General features: G+C 64.8%; 1 protein-coding gene across 1 annotated transcript; it reads right to left on the bottom strand.

Moving 5' to 3' along the window:
- Nucleotides 1-6: 6 nt before the first annotated feature.
- Nucleotides 7-245, bottom strand: LOC106632222 (protein Wnt-5b; the record flags this gene model as incomplete). Its single annotated transcript, XM_014311736.1, has 1 exon — nt 7-245. A coding segment is annotated over one exon (239 nt), but the record flags the coding sequence as incomplete, so codon positions are not given.
- Between the last annotated feature and the right edge of the window lie 5 nt (nt 246-250).

The following is a 250-nucleotide window of genomic DNA, read 5'->3' on the forward strand; positions in this document are numbered from 1 at the left end:
CAGCACCAGTGGAACTTGCAGTGGCAGCGCTCTCGCTGCACCGTCTTGAACTGGTCGTAGCCCCGGCCGCAGCACATCAGCTCGCAGCCGTCCATGCCCTCCGAGGTCTTGTTGCACAGCCTGCCCTGGGTGCCCAGCGAGCCCGTGGTCTCGTTGCGCAGGCAATAGTCCGGGCTGGGGTCCACGTAGACCAGGTCCTCCTGGGTGGGCATGTTGAAGCGGTTGTTGACCAGCTCCAGCTTGCCCTTGC

This window comes from Geospiza fortis, unplaced genomic scaffold, assembly GCF_000277835.1.
Source record: "Geospiza fortis unplaced genomic scaffold, GeoFor_1.0 C12831212, whole genome shotgun sequence".
Lineage (NCBI taxonomy): Eukaryota > Metazoa > Chordata > Aves > Passeriformes > Thraupidae > Geospiza > Geospiza fortis.